This window comes from Dermochelys coriacea, chromosome 2, assembly GCF_009764565.3.
Source record: "Dermochelys coriacea isolate rDerCor1 chromosome 2, rDerCor1.pri.v4, whole genome shotgun sequence".
In the NCBI taxonomy this organism is placed as follows: domain Eukaryota; kingdom Metazoa; phylum Chordata; order Testudines; family Dermochelyidae; genus Dermochelys; species Dermochelys coriacea.
Genome location: NC_050069.1, coordinates 111,211,931 through 111,234,344, shown reverse-complemented (window position 1 = coordinate 111,234,344; position 22,414 = coordinate 111,211,931). Strand labels below are relative to the sequence as shown.

The following is a 22,414-nucleotide window of genomic DNA, read 5'->3' as shown; positions in this document are numbered from 1 at the left end:
AATCAGGTCCTAATTTAACAGGAAAATTAAGGAAGGTGGGTTTATTCTCAGGAGAAAAGAGAAGAGACTGAGGTGGAATAATACAGTTTTTCAGAATGATGGAAGACTATTTACAGTGATGGATAAATATAGGTGATGGGTTCAAAATCTAAGATCCAAAGGGCCATATCCTCAGCTGGTATAAATCAATGTAACTTCATTGACTCAAATGAACCATGCTGACTTGCACCAGATGAGGCTCTGGCTAATAATATTAAAAAAATTAGGGTGACTGAATGCCTTTATAGGGTAGATAATGGAGGATACAGTCCTTCACCTCTATGTCACCAGTTCAAATCCAGCCATGGTTGGTAGTGACTCAGACATGCCAGCTAATGTCTATGTGAAACGAGTTGGCTATATGAAATGAGTTGGTAATTTCAGTCCAGTTCACAGTGGACAAGGGTGCACATCACAAAATCCAGCAACATTGTTGTCATCAAACTTAGCCAAAATGACGACAAAGGGAGACTAAACTCCCCTCTCAGTACCCTAGAGGTGACTCCTGTCACCAAGACTGAAGGACACTGGCAGAGGGAAGCTTTCATTGTTGTACTTCTGTACATAAATAAAACAGGGCTGTCAATCTATCACCTTTCATTAATAATAAATCCACATGAAATACATGGGGAAGCTAGAAGTAAATAAAGTACCCATGAAGAACTATATTTCTTGTGAAGGATAATAAAAATAGGGACTAAGTTACTGGAATGTGTGACCTGAAATACAGATGGTCTGGAATTACCTAGACTTACCTCTGGAGAAGGAAGGGATTGAGGAGAATGGGGGGGGGGACTAGTAAAGGAAGGTTGGTTGAGATGAGACTCAAAAGAGCAGGCATACGGGGCTGGCTGGCTTTTTTTTCTTTTCCTAACATTTCTTCTATTATGTTTCATTTCAGATTGCCTGTTTGGTACCTGTTGATCAGTTTCAGTTATACCAGCGACTGAAATTTGAACGAGGTGTGAACCATTTATTTTATATATATCTTACCATGGCTTAAAATATGGGGTGACGGGGTTCTACTGATTACTAGAAGGCACCCTCCTGTAGGGAGGGAAAAGGCCTTCCTTTTAACATAACTTAACTACAAGGAGTCGGCTGGATTCTATTCCTACTCACGTCAGTAACAAAACTCCCATGAACATCAACAGGAACAGGACCAACAGGGCAATTTTTTTGATTAAACTTATTAGCAAAAATATTCAAACTTGTGTGCCTGAGATTGGATTACCTTTCCTGAAGAATCCCCCATACTGGGTCCTTGGGAGAGCTGCAGCGAGGGGGCATCCATGATAGAATGGGTGTAGCTGTGCTGCAAGGGACCAGGTGGCATTTGCTTTAGGTTAGGATGCCAGGGTCTGGCGTTGGTATGGAGGCATGGAGCATCCAAGTGGATGTCCTTGGCTTTCATGATCCTAGAGGATCTGCAATGCTTGGGTGCTCCCATGTGAGCAAACCCAGTTTGCATGATAGGACAATAAAGGGAAGGTGGGGAGACCTCTGCAATGGAACCCTCAAAGATTTTCTCCCCTGGTTTTTACCATGGGAGGGAATCTGGCTCATTATTATTGACTACAGCAGAGGTCCCCAAACGGTAAGGCACACCTCTCTAGTGGGGTTCCAAGGAACATTTGGGAGACATGGGTGGGTCCTGGGCAAGTCCCCATGGGGGAGGGGCGGGAGTGCCATCCAGCTCTGCTCCTGGCCGTGGCCGTCAGCCCCGTGTCTGGGGTCCCGGCTGCTGGCCTCAGCCCCCAGCCTTGGCTCCGCTTCCACCCCCAGCTGTGGCCCCATCCTCAACTCCCTTAACCCTGTCTCTGTTCCCCCCCCACACTCCTGGAGTGACAACCCTGCTCCTGGCCCCAGATAGGGGTAAGGAGGGGCGTGAGGTAAAAAGTTTGGGGACCACTGGACTACAGCTTTTGTCATAAAGAAGCCGATGACATTAAGAACATAAGAATGACATGGGTGAGACCTGTGGTCCATCTAGCTTAGTATCCTGTCTTCCAACAGTGGCCAGTGCCAGGTGCCCCAGAGAGGATGGCCAGAACCAGGGCAATTGTCAGGTGATCCATCCCCTGTCATCCAGTCCCAGCTTCTGGCAATCGGAGGTTTAGAGATACCTGGAGCTAGGGGGCTAATAGCCATTGATTGGACCTATCCTCCATGGTTTCTTGAACGCTGTTATACTTTTGGCCTTCACAACATCCCCTGGCAATGAGCTCTGCAGGCTGACTGCATTGTGTTAAAAAGTACTTCTTTATGCTTGTGTTAAACCTGCTGCCTATTAATTTTTCATTGGGTGACCCCTGGTTTTTGTGTTGTATGAAGGGGCAAATAATACATCCCTATTCGCTTTCTCTGTACCATAATTTTATAGACCACTAGAATATCCCCCCTCAGTCATTCTAAACTGAACAGGTCCAGCCTTTTTAATCTTTCTGTACAGAGCCTGTTCTATACCCCCAAATAATTTTGTTGCCCTTCTCTGTACCTTTTCCAATTCTAATATCTTTTTTGGGGATGGGACGACCAGATCTGCATGCTGTATTCAAGTTGTGGGTATACCACACATTTATGTAGTGGTATTATTTTATTATCTATCCTTTTCTTAATGGCTCCTAACCTTGTTAGCTTTTTTAACTGCTGCACATTGGGCAGTTTTCAGAGAACTATTCACAATGACTCCAAGATCTTTCTTGAGAGGTAACAGCTAATTTAGACCCCGTCATTTTGTGTGTATATATAGTCGAGATTATAGTCTCAAATGTGTATGACTTTGCACTGATCAACATTGAATTTCATCTGCTATGATGTTGCCTAATCATCCAGTTTAGTGAGATCTCTTTGTAACTCTTAGCAGTCAGCTTTGGACGTAACTATATTGAGTAATTTTGTATCATCTGCAAACTTTGCCACATCCCTGTTACCCCCCCTTCCCCCTCCTTTTTTTTCCAGATAATTTATGAATATGTTGAATAGCACTGGTCCCAGTACAGATCCCTGGGGGGCACTGCTATTTTCCCCTCTCCATTCCGAAAATGGACTATTTATTCCCACCCTTCGTTTCCTATCTTTTAGACAGTTACTGATCCAAGAGAGAACCCTCCTTCTTATCCCATGACAGCTTACTTTGGTTAAGAGCCTTTGGTGAGGGACCTTGTCAAAGTCTTTCTGAAAGTCCAAGTATGCTATATTGACTCTGTCATCCTTGTCCACATGCTTGTTGACCCCCACTTCCCAAAGAATTCTAATAGATTGGTGAGGCATGATTTCCCTTTGCAAAAGCAGCGTTGGCTCTTTCCCACATACTGAGTTTATCTATGTATCTGGTAATTGCAGCCTTTTCCAGAGGAGCACACCCTTTCAGTAGTCTTTCCGGTTTTAGCCTGCTCTGACTGTGCATATCTATTAGCTCCTCCTGGAAAGTCTAGACAATAGCGCTTGCACTTTCATGCTTAAATGCAAATGTCCTTCACACTTGCTTTAATTTAATTACAAAAGAGATTCTTTACTCCTTTAGATACAGGAAAGAACAAAGTTATAACAAGGTATGAACATGCAATGACTGTAAAGTTAATATACAATACTGTAATTCAGCAGATAGTCAAATAAAATATGTAGATTTTTCAAAGGCAAACAATATTAAAGCTTCATGTAGTGTGTTGTCCAACAGAATGCTGTAATAGAGCAGTTTCTGTGCTACATGCCACTACAAAAAGTAAAACCAAGAATTCGGTCAATTGCAGATCGCAAAATGTGCGGCAGGTTGTGATCATAGTTTCCACAGGTTGGGCTACAGTCGCAGAGGGGACTTAGGTGCTGCGAGACTCAGCATTGCAGTACCTTACTTTTAGGTCCACTGCCAGCCAAAGGAATACACAAACCTTGAGTTAAGCTCCCTATACAATGAATGAGAACTCAAGAATGGAATCCACAAAAGCTAGCACACTAGGTGGAGAGCCACCAAAGCCTAGCCAAGAGCAAGTATGGAGGAGGGGTGTGTGTCCTAAGTTCTGCCCCTCAAAGGGAGTTAGGCACCTATCTCTGCTTGGGATTCACAGCTGGCATCTACTGTCCTGGAGTCAAGTGTCTAGGCTGTCTATGCAAGAAAGGCAGAAGTGTATGCCTAACTCCACATAAAACAGCCAGAGGCAGAGATGAGTGGGGGAGAAGGGAGGGCAGATGAGGTTGTGTCCTCCGTCCTGCCTTGATTTATGCCTTCTATTTATCTCAGAGGTTTTCACAGTCTGAAAACCGTTGCCTCCTGCCAGGAACCAGCAGATTGGAAGCTGGTGGGAGCCAGGCTCTCTGTACTGTGGAGCCGGGGTGCTAGCTGGCTGCCCCTGCATAACCAGGCGCTCCTTAGGCAGGGCAGATGGCAGAGCTCCAAGCTGCACCCCTAAGGTGCTCTTGCCTCTCCCTGAAGGAGCCCAGCAGTGGCTGGTGATGCCCAAAGAGCTGGCCTCTGTCCACAGAGTCTAGCTGCCGTGAGATGCTCCTTGAGGCGCTTGCTTGCAGTTGCCCTGGCACTCCTGGCTCTGTTGCTGCTCCTCAGCCCAGAGGTGATGCATGATGAGGTCACATGCCTTCCAGAATCTTTAACTTGTGTCCCGCCCTCCCACGCTCAAGAGTTGTCATCTCTGGCCAGAAGAGAAACACTTTACTTATAACCTTTAGCTCACTGGTTAGGGAACTCACCTAGGATGCAGGAGGTCTTGGTTCAATTCCCCCCCTCTGCATGAGGAGGAGAAGGGATTTGAACATAGGTCTCTACCTCTCAGGTGTATGCCCTAACCACCAGACTAGGGCAGGGCTGTGTCAATGTGCTGTTGAAGCTGCTCCATTGTGCATAAATTAACGAGTCATCGGGTCAGGGAGGCTCCATGGCTGTTGTGTGTGGAGCTAGGCTCTGAGCACATTTACCAGATTGGGCCCTGCAGATTGGGCCAAGATAAGCAGGGCAACGCCTAGTAGTTGGAGAATTGACCTGGGGCTTAGACAGGAGATAGGTGTCCAGACACCTGCCTGAGGCAGCAGTGCATGTGCCCAGTCAGATTTAGGATCCTAGGGGACTTTTATAACAAAAATTAAAGCACTTAGGGAATTTAGGTGCTTCCAGAGTTAGGTGGCAGCTGAGCAAGGATTTTGTGAATGCCAGTGAAGCCTACATGCTGGATTTAGCTGCTTAAAGTGGGAGTTAGGCACCTAAGTCCTTTTTTGAATTTGGCGCATCCAGATCCAAACGACACATTCACTTACTCTAGTTTGCTCTTTAGAAAGTCATTTTCAGTTTGTCTTTTATAAGATGCGCAACATCTTGTCTGTTGTGTTGGATAAAAATAATGTAAGAATATAGCTAAAATTTTTAGAGTTAAATCAGCATGTTAAGGGATTACAAAGTCTGGTTCTTATAATACGTTAATTTGATTGTTTTAACAAAATTTTTATCAGTTGAGAACAGATTAATTTCCCGACATCTCCTCATGGATGTCTGAGTGTCAACTAAAATGTAACTTAGCCGGAAGAGAACTCCTGATCTTTTGTTCCAACCCCTTTTCACTCTCCACATTTTCTGTCATTGTTTTTATACTAGCAACAACTTTGCAGCCACTCAAGCCTACAACTTGTCTGTCCTCTTAATTTTTCCCTCTCTGTTAGCCTGGGATATTTAGGGCATGTCCACAACCTCCCACTTCTTCCTCCATCATCTTTCTAAAATCTATCCTTGTTCTTTGACAGGCAATAGGCAAATCACGTCATCCAATTTGTCCTCCTCTCCCATCTTTGTGATTACAACCTCCTCCTTTCCAAACTGCCTGACACCCTTAGAATAGAGCTATTAAGATCTCCTTCATTGCTTGCTGCTCTGCTCACGTAGCTTGTATTTGAATCCCTCCACTGCTCTTCCTGTCTTACTGCATAAAGATCAAGCTACCTGTGCTCACCTTTCACAATTCTGTCCCTGCCAAGTGGTCTGTTTTAGTTTTACACCTTCCTCCACCATCTTCTCCACTCAGCCAACAATGTTGACCTCATTCACAAGTTGTTGTTTTTTTGTTTGTTTGTTTTTTACACGAAACCTTTCTGCACCTTCTTCCGTGCTGCCCCTTAGGAATGGAAGACCTATTCTGGAATGACTGGCAAGGCCACTACGCTCTTGTCCTTTGAATTGCTTCTCAGGGCTTATCTCTGCCGTGGCATATGTAAGAAATCAGACAGTTAATGTTGACTTGAGTGACAGTTTGGATTATTTGGCGCATACATACTTAATTTTAAATATTATATATGTGTATCTAATGAGTCAAGTTTATTAATAATGACTTAACCGTAGGCCAATGTGCCAAAACCAAGCTATATTACAATAAAACTTATTTTTTTTACAATATTAATACATATAAATACAAATTAACATAAAACCAATTAAAGCATATATAATCACTGTGTCATTTGCCTTTTCCCTCAGTCTAGTGACTGACCATGTAAGTACAGCAACTGCTCAGATCAGATGCATGGTCAGTTCCTAATAAACCTTTTATTTTCTGAGCGGTCATAGGAAAAAGGCATCTGATACCAAAACCAGGGACAGCCATTTTGACCTCAAGTGGCAATACAAATTACAATATAATGGGGTAGGTCTTCTGCCTGCCCAGAGCCACGTGGAGAGAGGCGGTTACATTTCTCAATGCCAGTATGGCTGCCTTCTAAGTAAGCTGTCTGCATAGATTGAAAACAGAGCTGTAAAGACTGTCCATAACTTGCTATTGGACAAGCTGTCTAAATAGAATCTTTTTAACAAGAGGAAACCAAGGAGACATCTTTGTAATGGAAAGAACTGCCATGTCTAATTGCTTTTTACTATAGTCTAATCTCAATTTGATTAGGGATTTCACATTTTTAAATTTCAAGTCTAATCTTTTCCAATTCTGAGGCCTAGAGAATGCAAATAGTTTTGAATATACTCTAACCAAGGAAGTTTATGTGAAAAAGCCCTACTGAGCTGTTCCTCTAAGCATAGCCTTGGCAAATGTTGTGGATGCATACTATGAATGTGAAGTCAAAAATTGGTATTGTACTTTAGACAATAGAATTCATGCCTGTCTTGGCTCTAAGAACAGCAGCTGAGGTATTATTTGGGAGACCAAGAATCTTCCTCAAACACTTGTTTTGGATCATTCCAATCCCATGGGATCAGTCCATTTCCATATTTCTACACCATACAAAATTTGAGCACATACCTTGGCCTCAAACTCTCTTAAGGCAGTGGTTTTCAAACTGTGGGTCACAACCCAGTACTAGGTCGCAGAATGTAAGGCACTGGGTTGTGGCGGCTCTGGTCAGCACTGCTGACTAGGCCATTAAAAGTCCCGTCAGTGGTGCTGCCCAGCTAAGGCAGGCTAGTTCCTACCTGTTCTGACGCTGTGATGCGCCCCAGAAGTGGCCAGCAGCAGGTCCAGCTCCTAGGCAGGTGGGCCACGGGGCTCTATGTGCTGCCCCCACCCCAAGCACCAGCTCCACACTCCCATTGGTCAGTGTAGGTAAAGTGCCCCTTCATGTCCTTACTACGCCTACCATTAGAAACTTCCCCCCTGAATCTATCAAAAATCACTAAAAGTTTTTGGATTGCTCAATTTATTGTTTTATCTGTAGCATTTCTCAAGGGCAGAGCAAACAACCAGTCACTGCATGAAAAATATGATAATTTCACATTTCCTTATCTTCTACACCCAATTGAGCATTAAAATGATCTAAAAATAAAACTTGCTTTTGGATAATTATTAATCAATATATCAATAAAAGATTCTAGCTCTGCCCATAAGGATTTGTTATAATAGGAGGATCCCGATGGTGGCAAATAAGCATATTCAAAGCAACTAAAGTAATATTATAAAGGAAATAGGGATTACCTGGAACTAATACATTAACTGTAGCATTTAATTTGATTGAAATAAAAAGGGCCAGTCCACTGAAGGATCTTCCCTTCTTAGCACATTTTGACAAATTTCAAAACAAAATTCATAATCTGGGAGATAAAACTTAATTTACTAATTGAGAATCCTGATATCAGTACAAATCACCCCATTAGATTTACAGTTATGGTTAGATCGCCCAATTGTTACCTCTTCAATCCTTTGCATGTTAACTCCTTCGTATTAAAATCTAAGACTGACCCCCCTGTATGTACTTGTACCACAGGATAAAGGCCAACTGAATTTTTGGGAGATCTTTTTATGCTTGCTTTTATCACTTAACCAAGGAGGAGAGGAGTTCAAGTAATCATTCCCAAACTATCAGAGGGATAGTTGTGTTAGTCTGGATCTGTAAAAGCAGCAAAGAGTCCTGTGGCACCTTATAAACTAACCCACAAAAGCTTATGCTCCAATACATCTGTTAGTCTACAAAGTGCCACAGGACTCTTTGCTGCTATTCCCAAACTAAAAGTTCATTTTAACCTTATTTATTCTGTATCCTCTGAAACTATAGGGACTTGTCTTCACAACTGGGGAGATCAATGCTGCTGCAATCGATGCAGTGGGTGTCGATTTAGCAGGTCTAGTAAAGACCCACTAAATGGATGGCAGAGCGCTGTCCAGTTGACTCTGGTACTCCATTGGAATGAGAGGAATAAGGGAAGTTGACTGGAGAGCATCTCCCGTCAACATACCCCAGTGTCTTCATGTAGCTGGAGTAGCATAACTTAGGTCAACTTACTCCAGTAGTGAAGACAAGCCCTCCATTCCCCAGATATTTTTAGCTGCCCCACCAGTTTTTAAATGCTAACTACACACATTCTTGTCTACGTAGGTTAAAGTCTATTATCCACAGATCTGATTGTAAAGATATAAATCTGGTGTCACAAATGAGCCAGAGTCTCTGATCTTTCTGTAGGAATATTTTTGAAAATACTATTAGTCAAAACTCTTTAAGCCAGAACCATTGCACTGATTACGTGCAGGGGGGAAATCCAGCCCTCTTTTCAGCTTTGTAGCTATTGAAGATGCACAATCAGTTAAACAATTTGCTTAGAGTCTAAACTCTTGCCACATCTGCCATAGGCTTTCCAAAGTGATATGGAAATCAAGGAAAGATTATTTCAGAAATGTCTAAACATTTTACCAATAAGCTTTCCCATCTTATACATTGATCACAACCAGGGGCAGTGTCTGATGAAAAATTCATAGAAAAGATTGTGTTTTGATTCTGTAGATACATTTGAAATCTACCAAGTATTTTACAGAGAATTCAAAAGTCTGGCCAAGTAATTGTCCTGTAAAAACCATCCTGGGCCTGATTCCTGTTGGGCGCCAGTCTTTGTATAAGAGTGGGAACAGAGTTTCAAAGGGCCTAGACCAGAAGCAGGGTGGTCATCAAACTCCATTTCCACTGAAGATATGTCCATACCACATCCTTTTTCCTGGGCAGGAGGGTTATAAAGTCTGTAGTTTTAGAATGAGCGAAGAAACAGGTAGGTGCAATTGTGGTAGAGGCTGAGGTGCTGCATAACCAAGATTTATGGGCTTGCTGGCAGGTTTTAACTGTTAGGAAATTTAGTTAATTCAGCCCAGCTCCTTCTGCCCTCAAGCCATTCTTTCAGCCTATGACCTTTTTGCTGTAACCAGCATTTGCTCATGAGTAAGGATACAATTTAGTCACGGATTCCATGACTTTAAGACTCCGCCGTGAATTCTTCGGCTTCAGTCCCTGCAGCTGCGGCTGGAATGCCACCCCCAGGCAGAGGACCTCGGGCTTCACCCCATCCCCCCAACTTTCCCATGGGGCTCAGCCTTCAGTCTTCCTCAGAGGTCAGCTCACCTCCAGTTATTTTTAGTAAAAGTCATGGACAGGTTGCTGGTTTGAGTGACTTATTATTTATTGTCCGTGACCTGTCCGTGACTTTTACTGAATATAACTGTGATTAAAATCTTAACCTTACTCACAAGCAGTCACCCATCACCTAGGTTCTTACTCCTATACCAGGTACAAACACTCTAACTCCCACACCCCAATCAAATCTGTATCTCTCCAACCAGGAACAAACAAATCCTCTCTGCCACAAGCAGGAACCAGGCTCAGAGAAGAGGAACCACTATCTCGCACTGATGACTGCATTCCACTCCTCTGGCACAAGGACCCACCACCTCCTTCTGGGGGCCCACTTCACTGCTCAGTGGGCCTAGGAGCTCACAGATGCTGGTCCTAGGCAATCTGCCAGTGCCACTACACTGGCCCTGGCCGGGAGCTCTTCTCTCCCATTGGTTGCACCAAGCAGGGGTCTGGCTCTCTTCATAGCACCAGGAAGCTTCCCTGCTCACTGGACCTGCTCCCAATGCTGCTGTTGCCTCAGTTTCATCCCTTCCCCATGTTGCAGCCATGTTCTCCAAGCTCCTTCTCCGCAACAGCCAAGGATCTGAGTTACTCAAGGCTCCCCCCTGCCCCAACTGCCTCCTTCTTGCGTTGCTCCTATTTCTGGTGCTGGCTCTGCTTTATAAGAATATCATATTTTTGATTGTATCCCTATCACTCTACTCTTCCTCCTAGATTGTCGTCTTATATTGTAAGGTCTTCAGGGCCGAGAGTGGGTCTTCATATATATTTGTACAGCACCTAGCACAGTGGGCTCCCAGTCTTGATCCAGGCACTACTAAATATTTAATGATACTAAAAAAACAAATCCACCACTTGAGTGCAGCCGCCTTTGCAGTGAAAGGCAGCTGCTGTTTTATAGTGCATAGTAATGCTATGTAACATCTTAGGACATGAATTAATATTGTATCCCAACTGAGGTAGGCAGAATGCAATTGGTTGAATGGAATTTGGCCAGGATAAATGGGTTTTGCTTCTATTTCTGTGAAAACTGCCATGGGATCTTTAATGACCCCAAGTGACCAAAACCTCCATTTTATGTCTAATCCAAAGCATGGGACTTTTAACAGTCCGCTGTCCCCAAATACCATGTGAAAGGCATTGGTTTAGTACCAATTCAGAAGAAAAAGTATTCCCCACGGAATCAAAAATACCATTCTGCATTTTCTTAGGCTGTCTTCCAGATAACACCTGACTGTTCGTATTGTGAGAACTGACTAGAGCACAGCCTCTGGTGGTATGGCTGGTATGCAGTTTAGGGAAGACCTCCCTGCTTAGAGCTGAATCTAGTTGGCTGCCTAGGTTGTGGTGAGTCAGAGGAAAGGTGGAGGAGACCAGGAGAGGGACCACCACCTCACTAGAAGTATTCAACAACCTTTTAGAGTTGTTTGCTTTATATTTTTAGCTGCAACTTTCTAGGCTTGGTGGGCATTTCTGGTTTCATTGTGCTCTGTGCTAAGGCAAATAGCACATCACAGCAATGACTGCAAAATACCATCTGTATGTTCTTTGTATACTGGGTGGGCAGGGAATTTCATTTCATGCATCATTTATATCTTGCTGCAAAGATTCCACAAAGCCAATAAGCTTTTAAAAACAGTGAATGCCAAGTCAGGCATTCTTCTATCTCTTTCTCCCATTTTCTTTTTGAAAGAACTCAAGTTTTCAGAGTTGGGTACATTAGAGACTGCGACTTGTTTTGCTTTCTCTGCACTACAATGCTAGAAGAAAACACTTTTGTGTTACATTTCTGTAGTGGCAAAGGCTAGATGCACTGGACAATAGGTCAGTATCTACTGGGGACTGATCTTATCCTGTGCTGAGCCTAACTTATGAAGTGCTGAGCACTCAGCTGCCAACGAGTTCCATGGAAGTTGAGTGCTCAGCCTCCTGTGGCATCAGGACTCTAGTGATGCAGCTTTCATGACAACATCATTTATTCTTAACCAAAAATAGAATAGACAAAAATGTTTGTTTCCACTAGAGATGGGCATGGATTGCAAAATTCAGATCCCAGTTGAATCACTCCAAAATTCAGGTTTCAGAGTAGCAGCCGTGTTAGTCTGTATGAATCCGATGAAGTGAGCTGTAGCTCATGAAAGCTCATGCTCAAATAAATTTGTTAGTCTCTAAGGTGCCACAAGTACTCCTTTTCTTTTTTCCAAAATTCAGGGGTGTTCAGATATAAGACTCTGGTTTGGCTCATTAGAAAGATGGGAGCTATGTGAGAAATCCCCACAGTTTGTAGAAGATTCTACCCCAGGGGTTTAGAGTGGGCACATTTCTAGTTGCACATTTTTAGTCTCTGGATATCTGGGACCCAAATTAATTTCACTGCATAATATCAAGCACTCTCAGTAAATGTGCCTCACTGAGGATTCTACCATTGGAGTCCCACCAGTAGAGGCTTCCCATGAGATGTGCTGAATGACATCTCACAATTGGGCAAAATCCCACCCATTTGTGGGCCATCCACATCCCTTCTCTGTGGTTGTGTCAGAGCAGTGGTGGGCGGTCTGTGGGCCTCACATTGCCTGTCAGGGTAATCTGCCACTAGACAGTTTGTTTACATTTGCACGGCCTCCCGCAACTCCTAATGGCCACACTTCGCTGTTCCCAGCCAATGGGAGCTGCAGGAAGCAGTGGCCAGCATGTCTGTGAGGCTTGCACCGCTTCCTATGGCTCCCATTGGCTGGGAATGGTGAACCACGGCCACTGGGAGCTGTGGGTGGCCACGCAAAGGTAAACAAACTGTCTGGCAGCCCACCAGCGGATTACTCTGATGCACCATGTGAGGCCTGCAGGTTGTCCACCATTGTATTAGAGGCTCCCAGTGGAACAGGAGTTGCAGGTGACTAGCAGTTGCACCCTGCTCCTAACAGACTTTTTGCATATATTTTTGTGGTTTGCAGCCTGGCTTCCTCCAATTTGTGCTGGAAAGCAGTGAAATCAAATCAAATACATCACAGAGTGAAACTCTGTCAGTATGATCATATTTTAGCTGGGTTCTCATTGAAATTTCTCTAATCAACACAGGGGCACAGTAGCAAAAGTCAACATTTATCACTCATTATCAAATGATAGTGTCTATGAGATACCACATCAATGCCTGGGTGATAATGGCGACATCACAGAAGCTATTATGTGGTAACAGCCGACCAATGTTGTTTTTTTTTAGTGATGACCACTTAGTGAGGAGAAGTAGTATCACTCTTCTTATAGATGGGGGAAAATGAGGCCCAGAGAAGTGACTTAACTCAGACTTCAGTGGAGCTTCTCCTGATAAAAGTGCAAGATCATAATTGCTTGTATTTTTAGAGGGATATTGGGTACATATTCATGTTGACATTGTGTAAAAATGTCCTGATTTAACAGACTTGTTAGCTAGCTGTATTTATTCCTATTTTTGTAATTCAGTCCTGTTGCCTAAAACTTCAAGGACCGGGCTTATGAGCAGTTTAAATTTAGAATCACAGCAGTACAAACGTGGCAAAGCATTTATTTATTTTTTTTGAAGGAGTATCATTCCAGCCCGTAAGGAAGAAAAGTTTTTCATATCATTTACTTTTCCAGAGACTACCTTAAATGGATAAGCCAGCTATTCAGCAGGGGCCTGTAATAGTGCAACAGAGGCTAATATTGTTCTAGGCCATTGGTTCTCAAACTTTTGTACTGGTGACCCCTTCCCCCATAAATTAAAAACACTTTAAAATATATTTAATACCAGGCAGAGCAGGGTTGGGGATGGAGGCTGACAGCTTGCAACCTCCCCTCCCCCCATGTAATAACCTCACAACCCCCTGAGGGGTTCCAACTGCAGTTTGAGAACCCCTGTTCTAGGCTCTTCTAGAGAGAGATGGGCAGACTATCTAACATTCACTCATTAACTTATCACCAGCCTCTCATGGTGAAAGACTGAAGTTTGTCTGACAGTGTCTGACAAATTCTCATCTTAATTGTGTCCAGTGCAACACTGTTTGCACAACGTCCATAGTCTTAGCAATGCAGAATCCTTTAAAGATCTAAGTGGGCATCGGATCAGGCCTTGTATGACTAGAGAAATGGTAATTGGAGTGAAAAAAGGAGTACATCATGAATGCAGATTTTAAACAGTTTTGTTTCCGTATTTGTTTCAGAAGTCCACTTGGACCCATGCAGAACGTGGTGCCCTGCTGCTGACTGCCAGACCATGTGCCATGTTGAACTGATTGACTCAGGGCAAGCAGTGCCTGTAGAATGCCCAGCTTGTCACCTGAAATTCTGTTCATCCTGCAAAGAAGTGTGGCACCCACAGCACTTGTGCCAGGAAAACCAACCCATTGTAATACCAACTGAGCAGGGGTAAGAGCAGAATTCAGCTAGGCTGTGCCATCTCTCAGCTCTGCTAGTGGTACAAAATGGGTGTCCAATGCCACATCTACTTCATGGACCTGCCTTCTCCATATTTTAGACTTATTTCTAATACATCATTACAGATGTGTTTTTTAAATACAATTCACATGCTGCTGTTAGTCCTGCATTAAGCAGCTACTTATGGAGTTGGAAGCTCCACTGGTCCTCAGTCTGGGTTATCCAGTGCTTTGCATTTTTGTGTGTCATTCAGGCCTTGTCTACACACAAATTATACTATAATTATATCAGTGTACAGAGTAGCAGCCGTGTTAGTCTGTAGTCACAAAAAGAAAAGGAGTACTTGTGGCACCTTAGAGACTAACAAATTTATTTGAGCATAAGCTTTTGTGAGCTACAGCTCACTTCATCAGATGCATTCAGTGAAAAATTTATATATATAGAGAACATGAAACAATGGGTGTTACCATACACACTGTAAGGAGAGTGATCACTTAAGATGAGCTATTACCAGCAGGAGAGCGGGGGGGGGGGAGGGAAGGAAGGGGAGAAAAAAGGAAGGGGAGACTTGTAGTGTAGTATCACTTGTTGTAGTGATAGTCAAGGTGGGCCATTTCCAGCAGTTGACAAGAACGTCTGAGGAACAGTGGGGAGTGGGAATAAACATGGGGAAATGATTTTACTTTGTATAATGACCCATCCACTCCCAGTCTCTATTCAAGCCTAAGTTAATTGTATCCAGTTTGCAAATTAATTCCAATTCAGCAGTCTCTCATTGGAGTCTGTTTTTGAAGTTTGTTGAAGAATTGCCACTCTTAGGTCTAATCGAGTGACCAGAGAGATTGAAGTGTTCTCTGACTGGTTTTTTGAATGTTATAATTCTTGACGTCTGATTTGTGTCCATTTATTCTTTTACGTAGAGACTGTCAAGTTTGACCAATGTACAGGGCAGAGGGGCATTGCTGCCACATGATGGCATATCACATTGGTAGATGCGCAGGTGAACGAGCCTCTGATAGTGTGGCTGATGTGTTTAGGCCTTACGATGGTGTCCCCTGAATAGATATGTGGGCACAGTTGGCAACGGGCTTTGTTGCAAGGATAGGTTCCTGGGTTAGTGGTTCTGTTGTGCGGTGTGTGGTTGCTGGTGAGTATTTGCTTCAAGTTGGGGGGCTGTCTGTAAGCAAGGACTGGCCTGTCTCCCAAGATCTGTGAGAGTGATGAGTCGTCCTTCAGGATAGGTTGTAGATCCTTGATGATGCATTGGAGAGGTTTTAGTTGGGGGCTGAAGGTGATGGCTAGTGGCGTTCTGTTATTTTCTTTGTTGGGCCTGTCCTGTAGTAGGTGACTTCTGGGTACTCTTCTGGCTCTGTCAATCTGTTTCTTCACTTCAGCAGGTGGGTACTGTAGTTGTAAGAATGCTTGATAGAGATCTTGTAGGTGTTTGTCTCTGTCTGAAGGATTGGAGCAAATGCGGTTGTATCGTAGAGCTTGGCTGTAGACAATGGATCGTGTGGTGTGATCTGGAGGCATGTAGGTAGGAATAGTGGTCAGTAGGTTTCCGGTATAGAGTGGTGTTTATATGACCATCGCTTATTAGCATCGTAGGGTCCAGGAAGTGGATCTCTTGTGTGGACTGGTCCAGGCTGAGGTTGATGGTGGGATGGAAATTGTGGAAATCATGGTGGAATTCCTCAAGGGCTTCTTTTCCATGGATCCAGATGATGAAGATGTCATCTATTTAGCGCAAGTAGAGTAGGGGCATTAGGGGATGAGAGCTGAGGAAGCATTGTTCTAAGTCAGCCATAAAACTGTTGGCACACTGTGGGGTCATGTGGGTACCACATAGCAGTTCTGCTGATTTAAAGGTATACATTGTCCCCACATGTGAAATAGTTATGGGTGAGGACAAAGTTCAGCCACCAGGTTTGCTGTGACATTATCCGGGATACTGTTCCTGACGGCTTGTAGTCCATCTTTGTGTGGAATGTTGGTGTAGAGGGCTTCTACATCCATAGTGGCTAGGATGGTGTTTTCAGGAAAGTCACTGATGGATCTTGGGAGACAGGCCAGTCCTTGCTTACAAACAGCCCCTCAACCTGAAGCAAATACTAACCAGCAACCACACACTGCACAACAGAACCACTAACCCAGGAACCTATCCTTGCAACAAAGCCCGTTGCCAACTGTGCCCGCATATCTATTCAGGGGACACCATCGTAAGGCCTAAACACATCAGCCACACCATCAGAGGCTCGTTCACCTGTGCATCTACCAATGTGATATGCCATCACGTGCCAGCAATGCCCCTTTGCCATGTACATTGGTCAAACTCAACAGACTCTACGTAAAAGAATAAATGGACACAAATCAGATGTCAAGAATTATAACATTCAAAAACCAGTCGGAGAACACTTCAATCTCTCTGGTCACTTGATTACAGACCTAAGAGTGGCAATTCTTCGACAAAAAAAACTTCAAAAACAGACTCCAGCGAGAGACTGCTGAATTGAAATTAATTTGCAAACTGGATACAATTAATTTAGGCTTGAATAGAGACTGGGAGTAGATGGGTCATTACACAAAGTAAAACTATTTCCCCATGTTTAATTCCCCCCCACCCACCCCCCACTGTTCCTCAGACGTTCTTATCAACTGCTGGAAATGGCCCACCTTGATTATCACTACAAAAGGTTTTTTCCCCCCGTCCCCCTCCCCCGCTCTCCTGCTGGTAATAGCTCATCTTAAGTGATCACTCTCCTTACAGTGTGTATGCTAACACCCATTGTTGCATGTTCTGTGTATATAAATCTCCCCACTGTATTTTCCCTGAATGCATCCGATGAAATGATGAAAGCTTATGCTCAAATAAATTTGTTAGTCTCTACAGTGCCACAAGTACTCCTTTTCTTATATCAGTGTAGTTAAAGTGATGCAACCTCCCTACTGTGGATGCAGTTACTGTATAGCGATATAAAGGTGATTTATACCAATATAGCTATTTCCACAGGGAAGGGGGTCACTGCTTTGCTTCCCACTAGTGCGCCTGCTCCTGATTGCTCTGGAGATTAACTGATTCCAGGTCCAATGCCTCTCTTCCATTTCACTGCACATCCTGCCTTCTCTTCCTTGCTCTCAGTAAGGCAAGATGCTCTGTGTTCATGGCTTAGTCTTCCAGCCAAGTCATGTGTGTCAGGCAGTCTTCCATTCACTGCCTAGCTAGTGCCACTTTCCCAATGGCTGGCAGGGAACCTGGGCCCACCGTCTACTCAAAGTTCCATCTCGGGGACCCTCTGATCAATAGCTAAGGTCTATTTCACTTCAGATCTTACTGCTTTTTCCCTGAGCCTTTCCTAACCTCCTGGCTCCCCCACTTCTCTGGATTTGTCCACTCCAAAACTCCCTTCTCCCAGAAAGCAACTGCAGTTACTCTTCTCTATTGCCAACTTTCTGCCTTCATAAAATACAGCTCAGCTCATTTCTCCTCAGCTGGGCTCCCTCATTATTCAGGCTGTGGCCTGTCTGGTTAATTGGCCCCCTTCTTAGCCTATAGTAACCCCTTCAGGACCAGTGTTGGGGTGAACAACCCATCACAAAGGGGAATAAACTATACCATCATAAGGCACTTTTGAAACAACATAACTGTGTCTATACTAGGCATTACACCAATTTAACTATTTTGGTAGAGAAATTGTACCCCTTAACCATAATAGTTGAACTGGTATAAAAACGGTACATAGACTAGGCCTAACTCTTGTGCTAAGTAGGTGCAAAATTCTTCCACTGGTGTGAGTGGAGAATTCTGATTTGGTAGCCATTTACACACACTTTGCACAGATGCAAACGACTGCACTAGGTGTGTCCTTACAACAGCCTATTAGTGGGGATACATAGTTCTCGCAATGGCTGTATGTCTCTGAATTCTGTAAATACTCTTTTATGTTTGCTTTACACCAGCTCTCTGGCTAACCTGTGCTTACAGAAACGGAACAGCATTCCCTGGCATGCACAGTTTAATCTTTAAACTCTCTATTGTGCTCTGTGGCTTCCACCACTGTGAATATTTTTGCAAGAGTTGAAAGTTACAACTAAGCATTCTGGTGAGTGGGGGGTGTTTCATCAAACTGGAATTGCCTGTGAGATCTTCATATGATTTTTGATCTTCAAACTAGATCTTTGGCTTTGCTTGAGGTTAAAGTTATCATACAGAAGCAAGGACAGTACTTTGAGTTACACAGTCCAGTCGTCTTAATACAGAAGCTCTTTTCCACATTGTCCAGTGCCATTCTTTTAATGTTATATCTGTTACATGCATGGCTGTAGTGAGTGTTTACTTTGTACATTATGAAAAATCAGTGGAATTGAACATTTAATTTGTCTCTATGCTGCATGAGCAGTTCGTTTGTTTTTTTGGCTCTTAGTATGTTTTAATGCATTCCCTTGAATATGAGATTTTACACTTCCAGTACATTGCCTGATGTTAGCTTCTTAATCTTGAAACTCACAGAGCATGCCAGACCATGGAGTTGAGTGCCAACTAGAGGCCCTAAAGAACATAATGATGCATATACTACTTGATGTTGGTACTCCAGTCATACGGCCACAGGTTTTGCACTGAAATTTCATCTTTCATATATTTTCTTACCCTTCTAGAGCACTTACCAGGACTGACACAGAGGCTCCAATTAAACAGTGCCCAGTGTGCCGGATTTATATTGAACGAAATGAAGGCTGCGCTCAAATGATGTGTAAGAACTGCAAGCATACATTTTGCTGGTACTGCCTACAGAACTTGGATGTAAGTGCCATGTGAATAAGGTTCTAGAACAAGGCTAGTTTTGGGATTTGGGGGATAAGTTTCATATGTCATAACTGGAATCATGTATGTTCTAGTTCTGTTCCTTTATGCTAAGGATAAAAGAATCTTTACTTGAGTGAATGCCATTGTATTTAAATGGCCTCATGGTGACCAAAGCTTAAGTTACTTCTGCCTCCAATGAGCCTCAGAGATTTTTCTTTTTTTCCTAAACTGAAGTGGATTGTAGCCATATCCCTTGGTCCAATACTAATTCTCTTGAGGAAGAGGGATTTTCCAATACTATAGCTATAGATAGGTGGGTTGAGAGCTAAGGACAGCAAATTTAATTGTGTTCCCCCTTCGCCCCCCAGTTCATTGGATTCCAACCTGTTAATGTTCCGATTTGGTCTGGCACAGATAAAGGCTACAGTTTCAAATTGCGGTCAATTCAGAGCTCATTTAAACTAGGTCACTTCTCCATAGTCGGTCTCTAGTGCTATATTAGCAGAAGAGAATGATCCAGTTAATAAGTTTTGAGGATGAAAGTGTTTTGGAAACTACTTTCCATGTTCACAATCTTATTAGGGATACAAAGAGCTCAAGAGGAAGGGAGAACAGGAAGTCTGAACTTGGGGGACACTATCGTTAAAAAGTGCCCAAATCTGCAAGTTGCCAAGCACCGCCACCCTAACATCAAATATTCTCCACTTGTATTGACTTTGAATTCCTCACCGGATTAGGTCCAAAAGAAGGAACATACTGGTGTACAATGATAACATCAGTTTTTGGCACAGTGAGTAGTAATACTTGTGGGAGGTGAGGAAAAGAACTCTTTGTACTAGTCCTTGAGGTAAAATAAAGTTAAATGGGTTTTGCAACACAGTTTGGAAATGGTGAACAATTTCCTTGTTCCTCTTTATTCTCTATATGTTAAACAGGGTGTGCTCAACTTTCTGTTCAGTTCACTTATGGGTGCCATTTTTTCAAATCTGTTTTGGAGTACATAGAGTACACAATGATTGTGTAACACTATGAAAAATTGGAGGGCTGTCAAGTTTCCATTGTAGTCTAAACATGTGAAGCTGTGATGGTTGTTTGTATATATGCCCTTAGCTGGTTTTAATCAGTTAAAGATAAGTCAATTAAATGATTTCTTTGACAAGGTGTAGTCATTGCATGGTTACAATATAGCTCTTATAAACCCACTAAGGTTTCAGGTATTCAAAGTTTACTGCAAGGTAATGCTTTTATAACAATAAAGTTAGGTTAAAGAATGAATGGGGAAAAAGCAGGGCTCAAGCTACAGGGGAACTGTCAGGGGGAGGGTGTTTGGAAACTGAGTGCCCCTCATCTTAGTGAGATAAAGTAATTAGTTTGATAAATATTAGTTTGATAGGGGAAAAAAGTGGGGACTTTCTATTTTAAAGAGCAGTCTATTAAGCCCATGGAAGAACTGACTAGAGAACAGAGAAATATTAGGAATACAGAAGAGAAATATTAGGGATATGAAATATCTTAAATAGTGTGACTTGTAGATCTAAAGTTTCCCATTTAATTTCTCAAAGTAATTAAGTAACAGGCAAGCAAACTTCTCTACCAGAACAGCTAATTTTACTGCACTGTCAGAAATGTGGTAGTTCTACTCCTGTCCTGTTAATCTCCCCACATTAGTGTGACCTGCTCAGTACAGGTTTTTCTTCTATCTTTCAGAATGATATCTTCTTACGACATTATGACAAAGGCCCCTGCAGAAACAAACTGGGTCATTCTCGAGCCTCAGTTATGTGGAACAGAACACAGGTATGCTGATAACCAGCTCAAACAGATCAATGCCAAACATTAAGGGAAAGGTGAAATCTCCTTCACTTAATTACCACAATCTGTCAGGATTGCAACTCTCTCACACACTGTTTTATTTTCCTGTTGGTTAATTTTTTTTCCCTTTAAACTTTGCAGGTTGTGGGGATCCTGGTGGGATTGGGTATCATAGCGCTGGTGACTTCTCCCTTGCTGCTTGTGGCATCTCCGTGCATCATCTGCTGTGTCTGCAAATCCTGCAGGGGCAAAAAGAAAAAGCATGCCCCACCGACAACCTAAAACTGACTGTTTCTTCCTCAGTCTATATAGTAGATGTATGTGAGAAAGCACAAAGATTGGGTTTTGGTGCCATACCTACCAATAATTCTCCCTCTACTTGCCAAAGTTGAGGCTAAGAGCCTATTGTTTTCAGACCACTATATTGCTAGCAAACCACAGTTGAGGAAATGACTGGGGGATTGTAGTGTGTAAATGTAATTTAAAAAAAAAAAAGGTCATGGTCAAGTAATTCAGCCACAAATATGATCCACCTTTAAAACGGTTAGAATCTTGCAGAAAGAGGGATCTTCCAGAATCTGAACATGTATTTATCCTGCAATATTGTTGTTCTTCTGCTTCTGTAGAACCAGTCATGCAGCCAGTAGAGGGAGTACAGGCAAATGAACAAGCCCACTTCTTAGTACTCTGCTGATTTGTAAAGTAAAAGAAGAAGCATGTTGCCATTATCTGCTGGCTTGTGACCTATCTAAAATAACAAATATATAGTTACATATATTTGATAACTTCCCTTCAATTAGATGCCACAGCATTTTGTGTTGAAGGGGTGAGGTGGGGGAGGGGAATACTAGAGAAATAATGAAGAGGATATTTACCAAGAATGGATTCTGGTAATTATCATTTCATAACTAAACGATTGTATTGTACGGATTGTACTTCAGTGAACACGCACTCACTTATGCCACACCAGTGATTTTTGGTGTATTACACCATTACCAATGATCTACACCACACTACAAACTATGTTTAAATTATATTATTTAGGTGTATTACCTAACAACTATGAAAATACCACAGTCGACACAAATATAAACCCAGATGGTATAGCTATTGCACACTCTGATCTTAATTGGATATTCATTACTATGAAAAAGGGGCCAAACTAGCTGCTGTTGTCAATGGTATTTTTACTATTGATTTCAGTGGGAGCAGTAGCAACCAATATTCTTTCCTATTTTAAAAAAAAAAAAAAATCTCATTTGCCAATGCCTCGGTGGAAATCACTGTCTTGTAACATCACCTTTTAACGCAGCATATACAAGTCATCCATGGCACATCTTTCTTGAAATGTTAGGTTTATATACATGGCTGCTTCATTCTTGGGCTGACCGCTCTACCTACTTGTGGCTCCATTTCCCTCTGCCTTTTGTGAGTATTGTGGATGTTGTAAACTTCTGGAAACAAATCTAATGTTTTAGCAAAGGACATGCTACATCTCCCATAGAATATGCAGGAAACCATATATGGGGTGGGTGGGTGGGTGTG

General features: G+C 42.8%; 1 protein-coding gene across 2 annotated transcripts in view; it reads left to right on the top strand.

The window, feature by feature from the left end:
• The window catches only part of RNF144B (ring finger protein 144B), a 75,900-nt gene extending 53,795 nt beyond the window's left edge, over positions 1-22,105 (top strand). For both annotated transcript variants that reach the window (XM_038393322.2, XM_043508318.1), the window contains exons 4-8: positions 941-1,001; positions 14,043-14,247; positions 18,910-19,054; positions 20,765-20,854; positions 21,011-22,105. In XM_038393322.2, coding sequence (XP_038249250.1) covers positions 941-1,001; positions 14,043-14,247; positions 18,910-19,054; positions 20,765-20,854; positions 21,011-21,151 — 642 coding nt within the window. In that variant the 3' untranslated portion in view covers positions 21,152-22,105. The remainder of the gene's footprint in view (positions 1-940; positions 1,002-14,042; positions 14,248-18,909; positions 19,055-20,764; positions 20,855-21,010) is intronic.
• The last annotated feature ends 309 nt before the right edge of the window (positions 22,106-22,414 follow it).